We start from the raw sequence: 22,052 nt of genomic DNA on the forward strand, positions 1-22,052 counted from the left end.
GTTTAACTGTCTCTTTCAACCTAGGGGATTCTAGGAGTTAAAGTTAAAAAAATAACTTTACATATAGAGATAGACAGACACAAACACATATGCAATCTCACCAAATAAAGCAGGATTTAACTAAATACACACACACACACACACACCTTATATAACAGTCACACGTAGGAAGAAATAGAGAGAAAGCTCTAAAAATATTAAGCTCTAAAAATAACTCCGTGTGTGTGTAATTGAAAAACATTTATAAATCATTTCCAAGGTAAAAAACAGTCGTTTGGAAAAAGTAACATTTCCATGTTCTGACATAAATAAAAACACTTGCATGTTTTCTTGGAATTAAATTCTGCTTGGCTCAGTGAAATTGCAGCACTAAACATATTAGTATGCAGCATTAAGCATACTAAGATCACCTAGCTATGTTTGGGTGTAGTTATTCACAAGCAGTGAGCTAGTGTGCATTTCCTGCTCTCCTTTTAATGGAAAGTGGCTAAACCAGAAAATACTGAGGAAGCAAATGTCTTGTGTTCAGATTCTGAGTTTATTTTTCCTCTGACACTGAAGGTCTGTAGTTGGTTTCTCTTTCAATGCTAAGGAAGTGATAAGTCAAGAATTCAGGGTGAGGCGTAATGAGAAACATTTGCTTCCTTATTAGTTTTGCTAGTCCTTATGATGGGGAGGCCATGTTGAAGTGATGGAGCAGTGTGCACTTCTTGTTGCATCCAAATGTGTCTCCAAAATAGAGAGTAAGTCTTACCCAATACATAATAAATAATTTTAGGATTGCAGCCTGAAGAGCTTACATAAGAGACAAATACATACCTGTGTACAAAGGGATCTTGTATCACCTTTGAGACTAACTGAAAGTGGCACGAGCTTTTGTAAACTTGAGTTTACTTCATCAGATACAAGAACTCTTCACCTTCATGGCTGAGTTCCACTTGTTCAATGATGGAACATGTGTTGGAAGCTATATAGTGCAGGAGAGCATAACCTATTGATATTGACTAACATATTAGACAAATGAACTGATTCACTATAGGGCAATTCCCCTTGTTTTTCCTCATCCCACATTTTGACTTGATTGTAGTCTAAAGCAGGCATGAGATCTTGCAGCAGCAACATTTGGCCTTTTAAAGAGTGCTTTTCAAAAAGATAAGTGAGCTTCTGGTCTTTTCTCTTTAAAAATTATTTTTAAATCCCACATTTTCATCAGGGATGTGCCTCTGGTAAGTCCTGACAGAAGGAGGGTAAAATAGGCTGTGAACCCATGTTTTAACCGGTCAGTGCATGAAGTCCTAATAGAAATAACTTTAAAATTAAAAGCTTATTTTTTAAAAAGAACTTCTTTGATACACCTAAGCTGAGGATGCAGCATGCAGATGTTCTGTCTACACTGGAGCAAAAACATTATTTTTTATTTCCCTTCGTTCTCTGTTCTCTCCATCCGGATGTGCCCCAATATTTTGACTGACTGTTCTATAATTCTAAAAGTAGCATGCCCTAAGGAGCTGAGGACTTTGGAGTACAGTGCATTCAGGCCTTGTTTTATGTTGAGCTGTAAATAGAATCTGAGAGAGATGGCTTTGCCTTCTGGGTCATGTCTCAGGGGTAACAAGCTGTACTTATTTCTTTGGTTTCCACCTAGATCAGTGCTTTTGTTTATCCAACTGACAAAGTCATCCTGTTTTTTCAAGCTTCATTAGAACTCATGAGTCTCTTGTAGCCAAAGATTTAACTTCTGCTTGATTTTTACATGATTTTTTTCACCTTGTCTATCAGTTTGGACTTCCTTGGCTACAGCCCCCTGATTTCCCCCTAAATACCACCAGTGACATACAGTTGCAGGGGGAGGGGGGAAGAAGAGAGAGAGATCGGAAGGATGGACATCAGTCATCCAGCCTGATTTTGTGTCCACTTGTCATTTACCTCTTTCCTTTAGTGTTCCCTTCAGTTCTTTACCTTTTTGGAATGCTGTTAGTGAGGGAATGAAGGAAAAACCATGTGGTGGCTTCCACTTTTACTTCTTTGCTCTTCTGTTCCCTTCCACATGTATACTTTGCCCTCACTGTTCTTCTGACAAACTCAGGTCAGTGCAAATCTTCTCATGACAACCCACTGAGTTTGTGTAGTCAGAAAGACTGACCAACTCAAGATCATCTAGTAGATGCAGGCTTGACTGGATTTCAGGTCAGGCCTTCCTCAAGTCATCATCCAGTACTGCACCACTTGAAGTTTTCCAAGAATAGGAAGGAAAGGAGCCATTGTACTCTCAATCTGTTACTTACTGATTGTTTTATATGGGGTGCCATACCTGGCTGGTCCTCTTTGCATTTCTGAACAAGTGTAGGAAAAAAAATGAGGATTGGTGCTTCTAACACTGTATGATTTCTGACCTAGCTCTCAGTTCTGGTACCATGATTTTAGTCTCCAAATGAGGAGAGCAATGTCCTATGAAGGGAGACTAGGCTGGCTCATCTCCCCCGTGTTTCCTTCCACCAGCAGACCAAAAACTTTCTTTTGTATTCAGGCAAGCCTTTGTCAATGAAGTTTGATTGGGAAAGAAGCCTGTAGCTGGGCAATGTTGTTTTTACTGCATTTATTCATTTGTTTCAATTGCTTTACAAATTTCTCGTATGTTTTCATCTGTTTTATGTTGCAAAAGTACTTGATTTTGTTTGATTTTATTATTATCCCTCTTGAGTTTGGGGAGAAAGGTGATATTCAAATTTTACAAAATGGAATAAAATAAGAGCCGCAGATGATCAAATTGGAATCTTTTTTTGAGGAGAGGAAGCAGTGAGGTTCTCCTTTTGAACACATGCAAATGATAAAACATCTGGCTCATCCTTCAAACAGTAACACAAGAAAAGAGCATAAGCAGATGTATGGTTTGCTCAAATATACAGTTACTTGTTATCTTCTTTTCTCCATTTCCAGGCTTTAGCAAATATGTATAGCATAGATTGTCACAAAATCCTCAGGAAGGCAAGTTAACTTCCTCTCCCACCATCCCAGCTGTCCTCCCCATAGTTCTTATTCAACTTAAGGAACACTCTCTGTCTTCCATCAGGAACCTCCAACTGCAAAAACTGTAACAAGGTACAAGTCAGCCTATGAAGAACAGCTGGAGCAGCAGAAACTGGCCGCTCAAAGAGCAGAAGAAGCCAGTCGCCTCAGACAACGTCAGGAGTCTCTGCATCAGGGGAGACTTCAGGAGCAGTTGCTAAGGCAGCAGCAGCTTCAAGAAAAAGAGCTGACACTACGAAGGCAGGCAGAGCAGGACGAAGAACAATTTAAACACCGACTGAGGTTGTCTTTAAAATGAACTTCTGAATAGTTTAACATTACAGATTTAGAAGCATCTACAATTGCCTGACTATTTACTTTTTATGCCATTTCCATGACACGATTTGAGTTCACACTGTGAATATGTTAGCTTTGTGGGGAGCATCATGTGATTCCTCTCAGAGGCTTGGACAAAGCCAAAGATAAATGGAAATAATTATCTGAACAATATTAGGCCTTGGTAGCAAGCCATTCTAAAGTGGCATTTATAATGCCTTATTTACAAATAATGCTCTCTCCTATCCAATATAGGGTTTCTGCCACAGTATGGAGGCTGGGAAGGAGTCTTGATGGTGGTCTGAGGAGGAGCTCAAAAAATGTCCCTTTGGAAGCGTCATGTGTTTTATGTGCCACAGTTTGCCCACCCTTATCATATAAAAGCATCTGTGGCCCCTGTTATACTGGATCACTTTGAGTTTGTTAGTACCGAGGAAGTGGACAAGATCCTTCGAAGTGTTAGGAAGACGACCTGCTCCCTTGATCCCTGTCCCTCATGGCTGGCAGCTCAGGGGGGAGATGCAGTGTTAACACTCTTGCATCTCATTATCAATACATCTCTAAGAGAGGGCCTGTTTCCATCTAAATTGAAATTAGCAGTGGTTAAACCCCTGCTAAAGAAGCCCTCCTTAGACCCCCTGATCCATAATAATTATCGGCCCATCTCGCTGCTGCCTTTCTTGGGGAAGGTGATCGAGAGAGCAGTCGCTTTCCAGCTTCAATTGATCTTGGAGGACACTGATTTTCTGGACCCATTTCAAACCGGCTTCCAGGCGGGCTATGGAGTTGAGATCGCCATGGTTGCCTTAGTTGATGACCTCCGTCTGGGCATGGACAGGGGAAGCGTGTCCCTGTTAGTGCTTCTGGACATCTCAGCGGCTTTCGATACCATCGACCATGGTATCCTTCTGGAGCGCCTGAGGGGGTTGGTTATCGGGGGCACTGCTTTGCGGTGGTTCCGGTCCTACCTCTCGGGCAGATTCCAGATGGTGGAGCTGGGGGACTGTCGCTCCGATAAGAGGGCCCTTACATCTGGTGTCCCTCAGGGAGCGATTCTGTCCCCTATGCTATTTAACATTTACATGAAACCGCTGGGAGAGATCATCCGGAGACACAGGGCGCGGTGTTATCAGTACGCTGATGACACACAAATAGTTTTCTCTGTGTCTCCGACTGATGCAGTAACTAAGGATGGCATCTCTCCTCTAGATGCCTGCTTGGCGTCAGTAATGGGCTGGATGAGGGAAAACAAACTCAGTGTGAATCCAGGGAAAACGGAAGTACTGGTGATAGGTTCCCCAGTTCCGGGTGGTGAGATCTGTCATCCGATCCTGAACGGGGGCACGCTCCCCTTGAAGGACTCGGTGCGCAGCTTGGGTGTACTCCTTGACTCGTCGCTCCAGCTGACATCTCAGGTGGATGCGACGGTCAGGAGTGCTTGCTATCAGCTTCGGCTGATACGCCAGTTGCGTCCCTACCTGGACCGTAGGGACCTTGAAACTGTTGTACATGCTTTGGTAACCTCTCGATTGGATTTCTGCAGTGCGCTCTACATGGGGCAACCCTTGTACCAAACCCGGAAGCTGCAAATGGTGCAGAATATGGCAGCTAGACTGGTCGCTGGTAGCTCCAGGTCGGACCATATAACACCTATTTTAAAAGATCTTCACTGGCTGCCTATTCACTTCCGAGCTCAATACAAGGTGTTGGTTTTGACCTATAAAGCCCTAAATGGCTTGGGCCCAGGGTACTTGGAGGACCGCCTCTCCCCATATAATCCGCCCCGCACTCTTCGAACATCCGGGACAAATTTACTGGAGGTCCCTAGGTCACATTTTGTGAAGACCTCACAGAGGGCTTTTGCCATCGCTGTCCCTTCTCTTTGGAATAAGCTCCCTGAAGAGCTTCGCTCCGCCGCTTCATTAGCTTCTTTTAAGAAAAATTTAAAAACGCATTTATTTCGGTTGGCCTTCCCACCTTAGTTAATTGTTCTTTCTCTGCCCCTTGTCTTTTTCCTTTTGACCCCGGACTATCGTAAATTGATTTTTCCCTTTTCTTGCCCTTGACATGTGTATTTTATTGATTCCTGTTCCCATTCCTCGTAGCAATGTTTTTAACCCTATATTGTAACTGTTTTATCTTGTATTGTAATGTTTTTAACCTTTGTAAGCCACCTTGATCATTTCCAATAATAATCATTATTATTAAAAACAGTGACTCTGTGTGAATCTGAATTAACTTATTCATGCAACCTTTTTAGCCAACAGTCCCATTATGACAACCTGGATCAGGATATTGTGCAAGGAGAAGAACAAGGTGCCCAAGAAGAAGATGAAGAAAGTGAGTGATCTTTTCAACTTCTTTGTTTTTGGTCTAATTGAAAACATATAGCAGTCCTCATGGACCAGGTTGGAACATTTTAATATGCATTTGTTTTAAATTATTGGGTTCCTGATGCTAGAAAGGTAGGCTATAACTTCAATTGTGAGTGAATAAATAAATAAATAAATGACAAAGGATGTTAACAAGTAGGAGCGTGTCCAGAGGAGGGCCGGCAAAATGGTGAAGCATCTGGAAACCATGTCTTAGGAGGAAAGACTTAGGAAATACCTGTATAGGTATTTGAAGGAGTGTCATATTGAGGATAGAGCAAACTTGTTTTCTGCTGCTCCAGAGACTAGAACACAGAAGAGTGAATGCAAGCGCCAGGAAAAGAGATTTCACCTAATTGTTAGGAAGAACTTCCTGAGAGTAAGAGCTGTTTAACATTGAAACACACCCCCTTGGAGAGTAGGGGAGTCTTCCTCTTTGGAGGTCTTTAAACAGAGGCTGGATGGCCATCTGTCGGGGATGCTTTGATTGTAATTTCCTGCATGGCAGGGGGGATCAGACTGGATGGCCCTTGTGGTCTCTTCCAAATTCTATGACAAAAGTACAGAGTCTACACCAGAATAGGTCTACGGTTTAGACATTTTGCAACATTGCCACCTAAGTTACAGTTACCTGTAACTTTCCCATGTACATTTTTTTTTTCTTTGCAGAAAACAAAACCAAATCCATCCAGGACCAAAACAGGAAAAAAGTCTAACAAAAATAGTTTTCCACCATAGTGGAAACCATTTCTGTCCTGGTTGATGTGATGGATTTAGACAAAAAATATCCCATTATGTTTTTCAACAAATGTCGATGTTCTGATACAGAAGTTACATTCTCTGGTTATCACAGGTTGGCCCTAGTCAGTGAAGTCAGGAAATACAAGAAGTTTACATTATATTTTAGTTGTGAACCTAGCCATTAATACATTAAAATTCCTGTTGGGTCAGAGAATATCCCCAGCTCAGTTTTAAAATGAAGTTTAAGGATTATAAAGCATTTTAATTGATGGGTCCTACATCTAAGCAGAACTTAACCTGCAGAGAGACGCGATGATCATTAGCCAGCCAGCCAGTGTGATTCATCCATTCATTTTGTTGTGTCTACATCTTCAGTTTTACTTGTAAGTCCTAGATTTTACTCTTGTCTCCATTTATGAGAGCCCATGCCTGTGGTTACTGTTCATGTGATTCTCAACTTGTGGTTTTGGTGGTCTTTCTAAATATAAGAAAGGATGGATAAAGAAAAGATTTGTATGTTTGTATTTACTGTCTGTTACATTTTTAGACTCCCAATAACCAAAGTTCTCTGGTATTTTACAAATACATTAAAATTACTTGTGATCAGACTATGAGCGACAGAACCAGCATCTAGAAGAACCAGAGGAAGACCAAAATAATGCAAATGAACAACACGATCAGGAACTGGACCACCGAGCAATGAGTGAGCAGAATGAAGAACCGGTAGGTAATACAGCCATATGCTGATACTTAGTGTGCTCTTTGACATCTTTATGATAGGCATGACTAGACTTCATTCTAGTTCTGGGAGGGATGATGTTGATGATGATGATGACGATAGCAATAGCATGTGCATTTTGGTAGGCCATGTGCCATAATAAATTCATTCAGCATGTACATTTCTATATATCAGTGAACTCAGCACTCTCTAAGCGGTTTACAATCTGTAAGCCACTTGCCTCCAGCAAACTGGGTACTCATTTTACCAAGACATGAAAGGATGGAAGGCTGAGCCAACCTTGGAGTCCTGGGATCGAACTCACAACCTTGTGACTGTAGTATCATGATTTAACCACTGTGCCACCAGGGCTCATGATGATGATGTGGATGATGATCTTTATTTCTTACTCATCTCTCCTATGGATCAAGGTGGGAGAGAGACAGTTTGGACTACAGTTGTCATAATCGTTACCTATTCTCCATGCTGGCAGCGACATATAGGAGTTGTAGTTTAAAGCACTTGGCATTTCCCATACTGAAGGTGCTTTTCATTGCAGTAGAGGAAAACAGATCTAGTCAGGCTTGGAGTCAGACCCTGACATTTTCCTGAAACTACTTTGATTTTCTCAAAATGCCTTCTATAGCTGTTCTTATTGGGACCAATTCACTCAACTAGGATTCCAAACCAGTCCTCACAGAACATCTTGAGAGTTGTTGTCAAAAGTTTTTTTTACCATTTATCATGTCTAAAAATGATATCTTGAAGTGAAGTACAAAAAAGATAAAAGCCATTCAAAGCACATTCAAATACAAAGCAATAAATAATACACAGTGGAAACGTTAATTATTTCAAACATTTAAAATCAGAGACTCAGGCACTTTTCTCAAACTGGGCACCATAATCAGTTAGGAAGTCTGGGGGTGAAAAATTGGGTCTGTGAAGATACTCAAAGCACAGCATAATTAGTGCCTCATTGACATCTGGTGGGAATCTGTTTTCAAATACCTGGAGGGAAGGCATTCTAAAATCAGAGGAGGCATTCTAAAATCAGAGCAGCATCAAGGAGAAGCTGGCAGGCTGCAGACAACTGGCAATGCCTCCTCTAATGACTTTAGCAATCCTACAGGTCTATATCAGAAAAGTGATCAGTCAGGTAGTCTTGTCCTGATGTGTCAGGGCTTTATATGTCAGTAACAAGATCTTGCACATAGCTTGGTAACTAATAGGTGACCAGTGAAATTATTCATCACCACTGAAATTTGTGTGTGGTTTCGCATCCTAGCTGTGACTTTGTGCAGCAGTTGAATGTAGTTTTCCACTGAGTATGCATACTTTCAAGTTAACTGGTGGCCTTGGAAGATCACTGTCTTTCAACATTTGAGGTCTTATTTGAAGCGACTGAGTGCAAAGTACAGCCTTTTTTAGTTGTGGCATCTAGAGAGGCCAGTATGTTCCCATTATTAGAAACCCATGCCTTCCAGATTCTGCTAGGCTGCAGTTCCCAATATCCCTCAACATTAGTTACGTTAGGTCAGTCTAATAGCAGCTGTAGTCTTGACAACATTTGAAGGACCACATGTTTCCCACCTATTCATTATTACCTATCTTCACATGCATAACAAAGACCCAGCTCTAAGGAGGTCCTCAGAAGAAACTAAAGAACTCCTTTTCTGCTTGCCAGTTCTGTTATTTTATGATGGGCTATCATGATGTTGGCTATGGTCTTTGTTATTTATTCATTTGTAATTTAGAAGACAGCTGGAGATGATGTCAACCCGGCTGATGATCCCAACAATCAGGGAGAAGATGAGTTTGAAGAAGCAGAGCAGGAGAGAGAGGAGAATCTACCTGATGAGAATAAGCAGCTAAAACCAAATAACCAGAAACAGGAGAACCCTGAAATGGATGAGCATTTAGTGGTGAGTATAATAGAAAATGATGTCTTTGAGTCAAAAGATGACTGCAACTTCAAGTTATGTCTTGTACATGTGAGAGAACTGTTGCAAATTGAAGTTTCACAGAATATTACCTTGCAAGGCCATTTAGATCCAAACATGGGCTGTTGCTAGAAAAAGGGTGGCTTTCCCTTTGCTTTATTTTCTTTGCCTCACATGCTATTCCCTTTCCTTCCAATTTAATGTGGATAATTTTTAAAATTGATCCTAAAGTTAGTGCATCTGTGGTTTGCCACAGTTAGGGGCTATACAGACTGGCACTTTGTGCCGGCCTGTGCGTGGGATGAGGGCTGAGTGTCTACACACTCCAAGCCCTACTGCCACTGGCAGGGCACCATTGTGGCTGCTGCAGTGCCCAAACAGCACAGCGTGGAAGAGGCATCATGGTGTGCCGCCACACCTATGATGCCCCTTCCAGGTAGCAAAAAACCCCTGCTTTTCGCAGCTTCTTTTTACTTCCTGCGGAGGCTTCAACATGTGGGTGCTGAGGCCCCAATCTGGGGCGAAAGGGGGCAGTGTCCCACCACCTGTCTGCACAGCCACTTAGTATATTTGTATTCTACAATACAACTCAATACAGAATGCATAGGGCTTCCACATAGTCTGTTCTTCATGAGCTGAATATATTTTCTGTCTGTTCACATCCTCTGCATTCAGTTTAAGAATATAATGCAAGACCTAAAATGCAGCACAGAAAAAGAATCATGGTGCAGTTGTACACACATTTTTTCTTTATCTGCTGTGTTTCATTCATCTGCCAAGGCACATACAACTTTAGTAGAGGTAGGGTGATTCAAAGACTGAATGCACTGGGTTTTTAGAAACGGTTAAGTAAATATTTTTATTTAGTACTACCTGTACCTGGCCATGCGTTGCTTTGGCTCAGTCTGGTAAAACGGAAAAGAAAGAAAAGAGAAAGCACACGTTTCTGAAATATTTCATTTTACAATGCTTGTGGGTATACAATACTTTTTGTTGTTCCATTGTCTGTGTACATATAGGGATTGTCTGGTTTGCTGACTCTAGAACACGCAACATATAATTGTTCATGTGAGAAGCAATATGTGTCTAGATCTAAACCGCAAATAGGTGCTGGCCCTTACATCCAACAGATGGTGCTGTTTTTTTTAAAAAAAACCATATTTTTACCTGTCACAGGTGTGACATATATATAATAGTAGGTATATAAAACATAGTAGGTATATAAAAACATGCATGTATTTCAGTGGAATGCTGTGGCAACATTTCAGAGCAATCAGTGAAGAACTTTCGGAGATTTAAGATTTTGAACAAACGAACATTTACATTTTTATTTCTATAGATACTTTTGGCAATGATGCAATGTAAATGTTCCTTTCCCCTTTCCTCAGCAAGAAAGGGTGTCTCTTCATAAGATTCCTCACTGATTAAAAGATTAAAGCCCCTGTCCCATGAGAACTTTTTGCTTCTTGGGACATCTTGCAATAAATACGTTTGGACAAAAAAGAAAAAAAAAACATGAAAGTAGTGTATTTCCTGCAGAGCATACTGCCTTCTGTGTAAAATTCTGGCAGTTTCTTCCCCCCCCCCCCCCATCATCTCCCTTTGCCTCCTTTTTTTGTGCAACAATTTTTTTCCAGAAAAAAAGACCTGAAATATAAAATATAAAAAAACTGTTTGACAGCATTACGACCTCTCAAACTATTTGTTGTTGTATATGAAACAAAAATTTAAGATTTACTTCCTTCCTCATAGCTATCATATGTATGTGTGGTGAAGAGAAAAGATCATGTTAGGAAAGGAAAGGGAAGAGAACTGTCCTAAAATCCTATGCTTTATTTTTTTTAAAAAAAATATTGCACAAAATAACATGAGAGGCTCAGTGTAATTGCTAGTCCTCACTACAGTAGAACTTCTTGAATCAATGGGACTTAAATAAGTGTAGAATATAGCAATTGATTCTTTGGGTGTATTCTGGCTAAAATGTCCTATTGGATTTAGCTTCAAATCTCATTTACCTTACACAAAACACATAGTGCTTCTCCTAAGGCATTTAAAAAACTATAATGTCTAAACTTTCAATGTAATTTTGATCCTGTCACCAAGGCAGATTCATTATAAACATATAGATTAAGAGAGCAATAAAAAAAACATGTAACCAATAAATATTGAATAAGTCATTGTATTTCTAAAGACTACCCCACCTTTACAGTTAGATGAAAAGGGATATAGTGTCAGGGTGAATTTCAATTTATATCTTATTCCAAATAAGTGGCAATACCACCCATTCTTCACAAAGTTATATTCATATACAGGATTTTCCCCATCTGATAAAGAAGAGGCAATACCCTTATTTTTCCAACAGGCAGTGCTAGATAATTATTAGCTTTATAATCTCTTTCATTGTTACTTGCACTCCTTTTACATAATTTCATCACAGTATTTGTAACTTTCTGTCTAGTAATTAGTTCATTGTAAATTATTGTTGACCACTGATGTGTCTTGCTTTCTCCTGAAATACGTGAAAATAATGAGCATACAATTGACCTTATTGACAGTACTGATAATATATGATATCATATGCATGTTAGATTTTATTGGGGTGTGATTTTAATCTGTTTCCAATTTTTTAACCACAGCTAAATGTTATGGTGTACCTATAACAGGCCACAGAATAATAGTGGATCTTGAAACCTGAGGCATTGCCATACAGACGTTTGTTATGTCTGGTTGCAGAATTTATTTTAAAAGAATACAGTGGGCTTTTTTTTTAACCGTCAGCTTGCCCTCTGTGGACTTGAGCATCCAAGGACAGCAACCCCCATTGTTTTAAATGGATGCATGTACACATGGCTGCATGGCCATAGGAAAGAATAGGACTTGAGGTCCCATGGTTTTTGTTATTCACCGGGGGGGGGAGGGGGGGTCTGGAACTGATCTCCCACAGATAAGAAGGGACAACTGTAAATATTTTACATTGACTGCAGAAGTATTGCTTGTGAAATGTGTTTGTTTTGTTTGCAGATGGTGGGTAATCCTGATCAGCAAGAAGACAATGTTGATGAACAGTACCAGGAAGAGGGAGAGGAAGAGGTAATAACCCATATATCATCTGAAGGTTTTTTTTTTAACCTTTTAAGGTTCATGAATGCAATCTAATAATAGTTTGAACTCTGTTTAACAACACAGTGCTGGATGGACTTTGATTTGGTAGCTCTGTATAGAATTCTTACAAAAGCATGCATTGAGCAACAAAAGGCTAGACATACATACAAACTCACCAATAAGGAGTGAGCACTATTTTCAGACTATGAATGTTACACTTCTTCTTTGTATCTGATTCCAGTGTTCTTGAAACCACTAGGAACTTACATTGTTTCCTCTGTCTAAGGAAACTTCACCATGCCTGTACCTCATTTAAGCCTTATGGTCATTTTTTGACTTTTCCCCCCTTCAAATTCTAATCTGCTTCTCAGGTTTTTTATGAGGATAAAATGAGGGAAGAGTGGACAACATTTCCACCCTAAGTTATTTGGTGAAAGGGCAGGAAGTTATAAGTACGATTGGAACTGCAAACATAACACAACCACTAAATGAAGGCTGTATGTGGTCCTCAACATAATTCCAGGATTCCCCTGCAAGCAATCAATTGAGACCTCCAGCAACAGTAACATGTCTCTTTCTCTACTAGTAGACCCCTGGATTGCTAGAAGAAAAGGGGGTGGCAAAGAGGGTGTTTTACTCAATTTTGATTCTGGCCCAATTACTTGTCAACCCATCCCTCACAGGTATGTGGCTCTTAAAAGAGAAAAATGTTCCAGAAGATAGGGAATAGAGGTCAAGGAATAACACAGGTACAGCTGCAGCATCCTGTAGAGCTAAGGAATAGTCAAAGCCATATTCCATGATAAGGGGCTGCATCATAAATTACTACCTGCAGAACTATGCAGTGGTTGTACTGCACTGTTCTTATAGTAGATTTTAGCATTGCTATCCAACTGCATATCCCAAATTACACGCAGCACTCTTCTTTTGTACAATAGCAAAGAGACAGTCAAGGAAATTATGGATTAGGATGCTGCTTTTTGATCCATGATGGCTGCTGCTTGTGAAACACGTGTGGAATTCTTTCACAGCCAATAAACTGAATACATCTATTGTGCAATGACTGGGGAAAAATACAGCTGCTAGGGCAAGGGTGCATACAACCAGCATGTTACCAACAAAATGCTGGCCAAGAAGAGAAAATTCCTTTCCTTCCCAAAGAATCTTAATATTTTTTAAAAAAAAATTAAATGTCTCCTGTATTTTGGTATTATGAAGGAATATTTCTAAAAACAGCAATAAAGCACAAGTGGCTTTTAGTGGGTGTTTGTTGTGTTCCTTTCGAGTCATTTCTGTCTTATGGCAACCCTAAGGCAAAACTTTTTGGCAGGATTTGTTCAGACAGTGTTTATCTTTGCCTTCATATGAGTCAAAGAAAGTGTGATTTGTCCAAGGTTACACAATGGGTGCTGTGGCTGAAGAGGAATTTGAACCCTGGTCTGCAGAGCCATTATTCAGTGCTCAAACCATTACACCATGCTGGTTGTTACTCTCCCAAAAATTGTATGTGTGTGTTTCTTACAGGCCCAGGGTGATCTGACAGAAGAGAAGAAAAGGGAGTTGGAACACAATGGTGAAGAGCCATATGGTGAAAATGATGAAAATGTAGGCATTGTTTAGATGGAATACTAAATAACATGGGTGGGCATGGAAGGCTCAGGTATCCAAGGAAATTTTGTTTTAGCAGATGGGACTTGTTCCTAAATTCTGTGAATCTTGGGCCTCTTAACTGCCATCCTTGAAGGTACTGTTGCAACTCAGACATTAGTAAGAACACAAAACAAAGACACGGAATGGTGTGAGGACACGTGATGCTGTTTTGCCTTTGATGTTAAGCACCTTTTGATCTGGTTAGTGATTGCACAGATGACTGCCACATCAGCTTAACAAAAAGGAGAGATAAAAGTTCAGCAAATAAATAATGGAATATTCCTGTATTAACAGAATCCAAGAGGTAATTCAAAATTATGTTGTAGGAAGCCAGTACAAATCCTGGCAGAGGTTTAGTTATGGGGGATGCAGTGGGAGAATTCTTGTTAAAGTCCCAGTGAATTGATGTGTTGTCCTGAAGGTAGAAATGGATTAAATAAAGTTTTGGTGTACTGATTCCATTATTCATATCTCCAGAAACTGTTCCTGGTTGCCAACAACTTTAATGCCTTTCCAGCTGACAGATCTTTATTACTATTTATCTAGCATTTGATTAATCTGTCTTCTATTTGAAGGCAGTTGCAAACATTAACTTCAGCTGCTTTTGAGCTAGCGTAGAAGCTCCTGCAAATTAACTTCAGATAGGATTGGAATATGACTCGTGACAACAGAAAAAAGTAACTTGACCAATTACTGTCAAAAGCAATCCAGCATCTCTAAAGAATTATTGTATTTCAACAAAAACAATCATAAAGAATTGAAGTAATGTCAGATTTGTAGCAATGTCAGTCCATCACAGATGTCCCTCATTAAAAAGAGGCTCATGGCACTGCAGCTGTGCTTCAAGCTCTTTGCATGTAACTGTAGCACCAACTATTACTGTATATATTCTGTAGATGCTTGCTGGCCACTCTGTTACTGCTACAGCCACCACTTAACTGCTGGGGGTGGAATGACTTGTAGTCAATTCTCAGAGATTGGCTACAGAGGATATCTCAGGCAACCAGCAGGGTCTGTAAGAGTAGCAAAGAGTAGAATGAGCAATCCATGATCACATGCTTCTCACTTGGAGGGAATTCACTCCTGTTATTCTCTCTTGCTTCTGCTATTTAGACTGTGAGAGGGGAAAGTAGCTACAGGACAGTATTCCAAACAAGGAAAGGGAAATCAGGGAGAAACTCCATCAAAGCAAGATCACATTGATTTTTTTCTTCTTCCCCACAATGAATTCATTGGTCTTGGTGGTGGTCTTGAGTTGTGCAACCTTTGGCATGGTGATATGTAGGTGTTCATTTATTTCCTAGATGGTTGTTCCAAGGTAGAGATACTTTGCACCTCGAATAAACATTAAGATAAGACTAAGAAAACTGTGGCCCTCCATATTTTGGACCATTGGCAATGATATACCAGGCCAGCGAGAGTTGCCCTCCAGCATTATTTGGGGTGGGATGAGGGCATAAATTACCTACTGTAGCAGTGAAGGAAGCTAGGCATAATTCAAAGGTGAGAGGGCGGGTCATCTCTCAAGTGGAGTGCCCATAATTTGGACTGAGATCAAGAGCCCTGACTGCTCCAAGGCTGAGAAGCAAGCAGCACCAATTTTACATTTGCTATCAGATGGACCTATGAGCTAGTGAAGACCTTTAGTTGCAATTGAGAGACATTGTTGATTTACTTTAGCATTTGGCACGTTTGACCTTGGTCAGATAAAACATGATCAGTTGGCCCTCTTAACTATCTATGACTTAACTATCCAACATCTCAAGTCTAATTCCAGGGGTTTGTTTTTTTTAAGAAAATATATTCTTTTCAGCTCTGAAGAGAGCTTCAAAGATCTGTCTGTAGGCACAGTATGTCTATTCAGCTGTTTAGTCACAATTCTATGCTTTGGCTTCGGCAGAAAGTAACACATGGAGGACAATGCCTGGGTGCTCCTTGAGCTGCAAGCCTTCAATTATCGGAGAATTTCAACACCTGCAGCAGCACAACAATCTTGAGTTTTTTTATTCTGTCCCAATACCTCCAACTATGTAATGTGTGTAGGCTTTTAAAAATATTTTTTAACAGATGCTGTTGAAATCCAGTGTAGAATTTTAATCGCAAAATATTCAGTGCAGTTGTTCCCCACCCCAAAAGAGGAATCATTTTCTGCTTTGTTATTTTTGTTTCTGTTTGCGCTCTCACCTCATTCTCTCTCCCCCCCCCCCCCACCCTATTTTTCAGGCTGAAGAGAAAATGAGTGAAGGTGCTGATCAGGAAATTCCAGATGAAACCCATCAGAAAGAAGGTCATGATGAAAACTATGAGGAGCAGGAAGAGGAGGAGGAAGAGGAGGAAGGTGGTGCTGTGGCAGCAAAAGCCCATAGACGGGGAGAAATGTAACTCCCAAGCTGTTTGGCACTGCTTTGAAATAGACTATGCAGATGATAGAGGAGGACAGAATTAACCTTTTTAAAGAAAGGAATATATATGTATTTTTTGTTCTGTTAGATTTTTTGCTGCATTTTTATGAATACAATATTTTAGGCTAGAGTTCCTTTTATACACGATTATATGTGACAAAAACAAACAAACAATAGAATACAAGATGTGATGTTTTCTTCCACTTTATTTATCCACTTTCCCTCCCCTTTATTATTATTTTTTATAATGTCTTTTTTTTAAAAGTTTCAGCTTTGGCATTGAGTTTCAACTTCAGCATTGCCCCAATAGTCAGCAGCCTTTTAGCCTGAGATGCCATTGTTTGCAAAACAGCAACAAAACAAGTGCCTGGGCCTGGTGTTTTGAGAAAGGGTTGGCTGCGATGCCTTGCACCTGTGTCTCAGTGAAATAACTTGATATGCATTCAGTTCTGTGAACCTGCCCACTCTGGTGCCTTATCCCATAATCATTTTTATTGGCATGAATGTGGCCTGCATCTTGTCTGAAGTGACCAGATAAAAACTCTTGGTGGTTGATGTTGCTCCTCAGTTACCATGTCAGAAACAGCAGTGTTTTAGAAACCTTTACATTCAGGCACACCTGTTTGTTGCATTCCCTCCTGGGATTTATCTTGGATTTATCAAAACACAGCTTGGAAAATAACGTTAATTAGTTACCTCCAGTTAATTAAAATTTGGGGGAGGTTTTTTAACTTCATAATTTTAATTGCTAAACTCCAATGGCATTGTTTTTGTGCAACATCTGATGTTTCTCATTACTTTCAACATTTGTCACTTTTTTAAACATTGTAAATGATTTTTTTATTAAGTGAGAAATTAATTTTTATAAAAATATTCTTAATATTTTAGTGTTAAATTAAATATTTTTAGTAATTTAATACTAATGTTAGTACTAACCCTAACATTTCCATGCTCTATAGCCAAACAATTAGTCCTATCTATGCATCAGTAATATTGGAAACATTTGCATATACACACATCACAGCAATGTGTAGTTTTATCACAAGGCTTGGTAATGTGCGTAAGGGAGCGTCAGACTTAAAAGTTACTTTGGCCCGTTACAAACGGGCCATATAGTGTGCGCGGAACGCGTACTAGGGTTAGGAAGGGGCGGTGCTTCCGCACCCCCCAACCCTAGTCCGCGCTCCGCGTGCACAAAATGGCAGCAGCAGTTCCACACGGCTGCCGCCATCAATACGTCACGACCGCGAGGCGGCGCGGTTGTGACGTATTGGGGCCGCGCCAGGGCGCCTATGGCACCCTTTGTGCAACCCCGGAAGGAGCTCCGTTTCGGAGCTCCTTCCTGCTTTGCGTCACTGGGCGCAGCCTTCAGACGGCTGTGCCCAGCGACGCAAGGGAGAAAGGGGCCAAACAGCCCCTTTCTCCTCCTCCCCGCTGCCGCGGGGTGTCCTTGGGGCTTGAAGCCCCAAAGACACCCCTTTCTAGGCTGCGGGGAAGCGGCCTTTTGCCGCTTCCCCGCAGCCTGCAAAGCGGCGGATTGGGGCCTCGGAGGCTGCCAGTCTGGCAGCTGAGGCCCCAATACAGCGGGGAAAGGGGCGGGAGCAGGCCGCCCCAAACGGGCGGTCTGTAACCTGCCTTTATGCCATTTCAGATAGCTAAAGATTTCTAGACAAGTTTCCAGGTGTTTGACCAACAATTAGTTGTCCTTAGTGTGTGGAGGGGGGTGTTCCTACTTTTCTTACAAGCTCAGAGATAACATATTAATAACATATGTTGCCTTAGTGATTTTTAAAATAGCCATTTCAGGTAGATCAGTGTTGTTTTCCTTAACATTTCAATGTTGAGAAAAGGTGCCTAACCAAAGAGTCTCTTCCCTGTCTTTCCATTGATCTGAGATATCATACCACTGGAGTTTATTCCCATTCAACAACCTCTGGAGGGCCACTTAATTTCCAGTTAAACAATAGATTCAAATTCTGGCACATTGTGCAGTGTGATCCACCCTGCAACAGATAATAAGAGCACGGGTTTGGATAGACAAGCTGCAACAGGACTGGAGTCTGTTATCCTAGTAAACATTACTTACTTTGCATACCAAGTGATTTTTGCCACATGCTATCACTTGTGAAACAAACACACGATGTCTGTGTGTATTTTTGCTGGGAAGAGTAGAGTTAAATGCTCTGAACCTATGACTGGGAAGTTTCAAGAAGAACAGGATTAGGTTTTATGAATCAATATTGTGATTAATGAGCTGCAAGATGGGAAGCTCAAATTAAATATTTCATGATCACTGTGAATTACATTGAAGGCCAGTACAAACCTCAATACTTTCCAGTCTGTACCAATGGCTAAGGTATCAAAAGGAAGCCTGCGTGCTCCCTCCTGTAACCCTCAACTTCCTGTTGCACATGAAGATTTTTATAGCCTACCTTCCTAAGCAGCTTTTGAATGAAATCAGTTTTAAATCCTAGTCAAGCTTGGAAAATTAGCTTTTATGGATTACAACTTCTTTTTGACTATGACTCCTAGAATGTACCAGCCAATATAAATACAGGCCATGCTGGCTGGGGGATTCTGAGAGCTGTAGTCCTCCCAAATTTGGGGAGTGTGAGTTAAAGTCTTCTTTCACAAGGATGGGAGCCCTAATCCAAACATGAATTCATTTGTGACTTTATTGTTTACCACATGTTTTTAGAAGGGGAGAGATGCATTTGTTGATTTCTCACCTATCTGGTTTGACCCTGAGATGAGAAACCTATGTGGGTGTTGTCAGTGGCTTGTCCAGTATGTTGGACCTTGCTTATGTTAATGTCATGCAGTACAGTGGGCCCTCCCCATATGTGGGGATCCGTTCCCCCCCCCCCCGTATGGAGAAAATCGCGTATGCTCAAACCCCATTAGTTTCAATGGAGGAGCGTTCAGTGCAGTGTGCATGCTATTCATTTTATGGTGGCTTAATCTTCCGCGTAAGGTTAAAGCCACATATAGCATGCTTGTGTATGGCACAGGCACGCTGTAGATCCCTTTCCTTGGGTCCATTATGTCATCACTTCTCCAACTGTGTTCTTCAGATTGTCCAGAGAGGTCAGCCAAGCCTATATTTGTGATTTACATGGATGATGTGGCTTGTGACACTAGCATATGAGGATGCACTGCAGTTCATGAAAGATGCTCAGTTTTTGTAATCATGGCAGAGTCCTTAGACTTGCTGCTGAGTTTATGCAGTTTATACTTGTAGACAAGCTGTCTCTTGTGTGTGTTTCTGCTCCAGCAGATTATTTGAAATACATTTGTTAGAATTCACTAAGGCAGATTAACCCAGAGTTATATATTTGTGACTGGTTCATATTCACAGTCCTTATATATTCACTGTTTTAGGGGATTATGTAAGGACTGAAAGTCCTCCAATCCACATTTATCTGGCAGCAGCTGACTGATCCCTTCCCTTCACATGAGTGATCTCTGGTGTGTCAGTCAGTTGTTTACTGATCAGCAGGAGATCACAGCAGCTGCTGCTTGAAAAATAGGTATGGGGGGGAGGGGGGGGAACAGGCCAAGAGATACTATGTTGCTAGTTAACTATAGTGGTTATGTAGCTGATAGAAAATTCCAGCCAATGTGTATCCTGCTTTTGACTTTGGCATGCTGTCCATAGTTTAGCCTGGCCAGCATTCAAAGGGTCCACCTGTAGAGGTCAAATAAATTAGTGTGGGAACTCCTTGAAACCTATGGAGTTTAAATTCTCAAAAGCATCAGTATAGTCCCCCAGTAGACAAACCACAAGAGCTTCAAGAACTCTTGGAACATAATGCACTTTTCCAACAAATGGGGAATTTGTTATATTTATATAAGGCAAGGCAACATATATGATACTCTCCATTTTTATCTTCATAACAACCCTGTGAGGTAGGCTGACTTTGGTAGTACATTTTCAGAATTAGTTCAGGAGCGATATCTTGTGCTATATCAGTTTTTATTGTCCAAGACAGCTGTGCAAAAATGTTCCGTCGGTTATGCGTTTTATCCCAATTTGTTGTACCACCTCTTCTACAAGCACAAATATACCAGTGGGAATTTTCCAGCACAAATAGGAAGTTTTATTTCACTAGTATTAAATTAGATTGAATCATTTTGTGGGGATTTGTACTTGAGTCTTCTCAGGTCATGTCCACTGAACTCTAACCACTGTACCACATTGCCTCTCTTTCCACTGTATTCTAGCAGAGGGTTATATTCATTGAAGGAAAATCTTCAACACACACATTTCTGTTTTCAGAAGCAGCATAAGATTCACAATGTATGGTTTATGTTACTTTATTCTTTTTTTTTTACATAAGTAATCTAATGTAATATAGTTCATTTTGTACTAACCTGATAATTTGCTTTTGTAGATGTTTTGAATTATTCTCTATATAATTTTTTAAAAAGTAAACTACTCCTAACACTTCATTGGACTGTATGTGTAAAGTGAAGATCTGAGGTTTTCTGATAGCCACAAAAAAAAAAAAAAAAGGATTTATCTTAAATGTAGGGGGGAAATAATTCCTGTTTACATATATAGCTGTAAAGTGTATAATATGTACATACTCTTTGGAATACAAATTTTGATACATTTTGGTGTGTATTTTTAATGCCAGGAGGCAGTATTTAATAATTTTAAGACACATTTGGAGGCCATCAATAAATGATAAAATTTAAGGTAACAACTGTTTTAGTCTGGATGCCTTTTTGGGAGGGGCTTATTCTGGTTGCTGTTGATAACTCTGTGCCCCTTTGCCAAGTATCTTTAGGAGAATGCAGTCATCAGTAGGAGCTGACATGGGTTTGTTAAGGACAAATGCTGCCAAACTAATCTAGTATCTTTTTTTCAATCAGGTTACTAGTTTTGTAGATGGTGGGTATGCTATGGATGTCATTTACCTAGTTTTCAAGCAAAGCATTTGATAAGGTCCTTCATGATATTCTGGTTAGCAAACTGATTAAATGCAGAATAGATTGGAACACCATCAGATGATTCATAATTGCTTGGAAAACTGCTTAAACAATTATCATCAATGACTGCACAAGTTTGCAGCTAGGAGAGTTGGCTAATACAATAGAAGATAGGGACAGAATTTTAGAAAACTAGAAAACTGGGCAGAAATTGATAACATTCAACTGAGATAAATACGAAACTCTACATTTAGAACACAAAAAACATGCACACTTATACATGGCTCCAACAGTACTACATGCAAAAGGACCATGGAATTATTATTGATCATAACTTGAACATGACCCAGCAGTGTGATGCTGCAGCAAACGAGTGCTATTTTTGCCAGAATTAATAAAAGCATAATCTCCAAGTTGAGGGAATTAATAACTTGTCAAGCCTCATCTGGAGTACTGTGTTAAATTCTGGGCACTTTATTTTAAGAAGGAAGTTGGAGCAGGTTCAGAGATGAGCAACAAGACTAACAAAGAGGTGTAGAGAGCAAACATGATGAAAGTTTGAAAGAACTGAGCTTGCTCAGTTTGATGAAGAGAAGATTGAGGGGCGATATGACTACATTCTACTTGATAGTAAAAGTGGTTTGGGAATGGAACCAAATCCCTAAAGAGCTGGCAGTGTCTCCTCTGGACATCTTCAAGAAGTTGTACAGATCCCTGCTGGGGAGGTTTAGCTGGAAATCCTGTACTGAGTAGGGATTAGACTCAGTGATCTATGAGGCCCCTTCCAAGTATATGATTCTATTATTTTATGAATGAATGCTTCATGAAATAGGTACCTCAATTTCTTTGT

General features: G+C 40.3%; 1 protein-coding gene across 2 annotated transcripts in view; it reads left to right on the forward strand.

Annotated features, from left to right (window-relative positions):
* LOC149318036 (Golgi integral membrane protein 4-like) overlaps nt 1-17,552 on the forward strand; it is a 65,707-nt gene extending 48,155 nt beyond the window's left edge. For both annotated transcript variants that reach the window (XM_089508899.1, XM_089508900.1), the window contains 7 exons: nt 3,071-3,309; nt 5,603-5,682; nt 7,063-7,178; nt 8,928-9,095; nt 12,135-12,203; nt 13,740-13,820; nt 16,089-17,552. In XM_089508899.1, coding sequence (XP_089365025.1) covers nt 3,071-3,309; nt 5,603-5,682; nt 7,063-7,178; nt 8,928-9,095; nt 12,135-12,203; nt 13,740-13,820; nt 16,089-16,247 — 912 coding nt within the window. In that variant the 3' untranslated portion in view covers nt 16,248-17,552. The remainder of the gene's footprint in view (nt 1-3,070; nt 3,310-5,602; nt 5,683-7,062; nt 7,179-8,927; nt 9,096-12,134; nt 12,204-13,739; nt 13,821-16,088) is intronic.
* Nucleotides 17,553-22,052: the final 4,500 nt, after the last annotated feature.

The sequence above is a fragment of the Sceloporus occidentalis genome, unplaced genomic scaffold (assembly GCF_023333645.1).
Source record: "Sceloporus occidentalis isolate IW3139 unplaced genomic scaffold, rSceOcc1.0.p SCAF_2, whole genome shotgun sequence".
Classification (NCBI taxonomy): Eukaryota; Metazoa; Chordata; class Lepidosauria; order Squamata; family Phrynosomatidae; genus Sceloporus; species Sceloporus occidentalis.